The sequence below is a fragment of the Sinocyclocheilus anshuiensis genome, unplaced genomic scaffold, assembly GCF_001515605.1.
Source record: "Sinocyclocheilus anshuiensis isolate Anshui unplaced genomic scaffold, SAMN03320099.WGS_v1.1 scaffold665, whole genome shotgun sequence".
Classification (NCBI taxonomy): domain Eukaryota; kingdom Metazoa; phylum Chordata; class Actinopteri; order Cypriniformes; family Cyprinidae; genus Sinocyclocheilus; species Sinocyclocheilus anshuiensis.
Genome location: NW_015537961.1, coordinates 183,718 through 185,145, shown reverse-complemented (window position 1 = coordinate 185,145; position 1,428 = coordinate 183,718). Strand labels below are relative to the sequence as shown.

General features: G+C 37.0%; 1 protein-coding gene across 1 annotated transcript in view; it reads right to left on the bottom strand.

Annotated features, from left to right (window-relative positions):
* Positions 1-499: 499 nt before the first annotated feature.
* Positions 500-1,428, bottom strand: part of LOC107667141 (mitochondrial import receptor subunit TOM20 homolog) — a 5,352-nt gene continuing 4,423 nt past the window's right edge. Inside the window, exon 5 of the mRNA XM_016458746.1 lies at positions 500-1,021. Within this exon, the coding sequence (XP_016314232.1) occupies positions 977-1,021 (45 nt within the window). The 3' untranslated portion in view covers positions 500-976. The remainder of the gene's footprint in view (positions 1,022-1,428) is intronic.

Genomic DNA, 1,428 nt, shown 5'->3' with positions numbered 1-1,428 from the left:
AATTAAAGCTAATTTAATATTAGCCATATAATAGTAATTATTGTAGTTATTAATCATTTTCTAAATAATTGCTTGCATTTTAAAGCTAAAACTGAAGTTTTGGGCTTTGCGAGTATGTTTTCTCATTTGTGACTCTAAACAACAATCAAACGAGCTACTTGTATTACTTCTGGTTCATTTGTCATTTATACCACACATTTTGGCTAAAATAGTAGTTTATCTGAATACCGAGGAGAACGTGCAACCACATGCACATGATATTTAACGTAGTGAACATGTAGCGAGTTATATTTTGTAATGTGCCATTATAAACACATTTTGAAAAAGTTGTGAATGCTTGTGTTGAACTGTCTTTGCACAGATGCGTCTCTTCCATTCAGACTACTGTGAATCTCAACTGAAGTTTATAATAATCTGTGTTTGCACTGCCTCCTAGTGGAGCAATCATGACATGACCAGCACAGTAGAAATAATGTGAGCAAGACCACATTCTTGATTAAAGTATTTAATGAATACAAAAAAGGAAATTATCGTTTAAAGTTCAGTGCATAAAAATTACAAATGTGCCCAAAACACTTTCATACTCAAAACGATTCATAAACGAAAACATCTGATTACACTGCAGATAGATCTAACATATGATTAACCACTAAGTGTGAGGAAAATATCCAAAAATGACACTTTAAAGAAACTGCCTTGTGTTTGTGTCTGTAACATATGAACCGATGACCTTTATAACTCGCTTTATCAGTAAAATATTACACTTGTAATTTGATGTTTTCATTTGTATTCAAAGATCTGTGATTGCTACAAGAAAAATCATGTTTGGAATCAAATTAACACCTCTTTCTTTATATGAACTATGAAACCGCAAACTATGAACAGACAGAGAGTGCAGTGATCGGGACGACTGTGCAAGCAAACACAGGAGTGAACGCGATCAATAAAAGACCAGAGACCTGAAGATCAGCAGGTTTCACTCCACGTCATCTTCCTCCAGACCCGGAGAACTCACTATGCGCTGTGAACAGGGACAATGATCACCGTTAAAGGAGCAGTTCACCCAAAAATAAACATTTGCTGAAAATCTGCTCCCCCTCAGATCATCCCAGATGTAGAGGAGTTTGTCTCTTCATCAGATTTGGAGAAAGGGGGAGCAGAATCAGTGTCTCAGCAATGGCGTGAATGGGTGCCGTCAGAACGAGAGTCCCAACAGCTGATAAAAACGTCACAATAATCCACAAGTAAAGTCTATAATCCATAATAGCGCTTCCTGCAGTGAGAAAGTGCATCTCCTGTTGTCTCTCACATCAAAATCCAGCCACATATTAGTTTAGAGCCGTTTAAACGGTGCTTGATCTGTGCAGATTTCTCTCCTGATTCACACCAGAACACTTTCTCACTGGAGGAAGCGTTATTATGGATTAT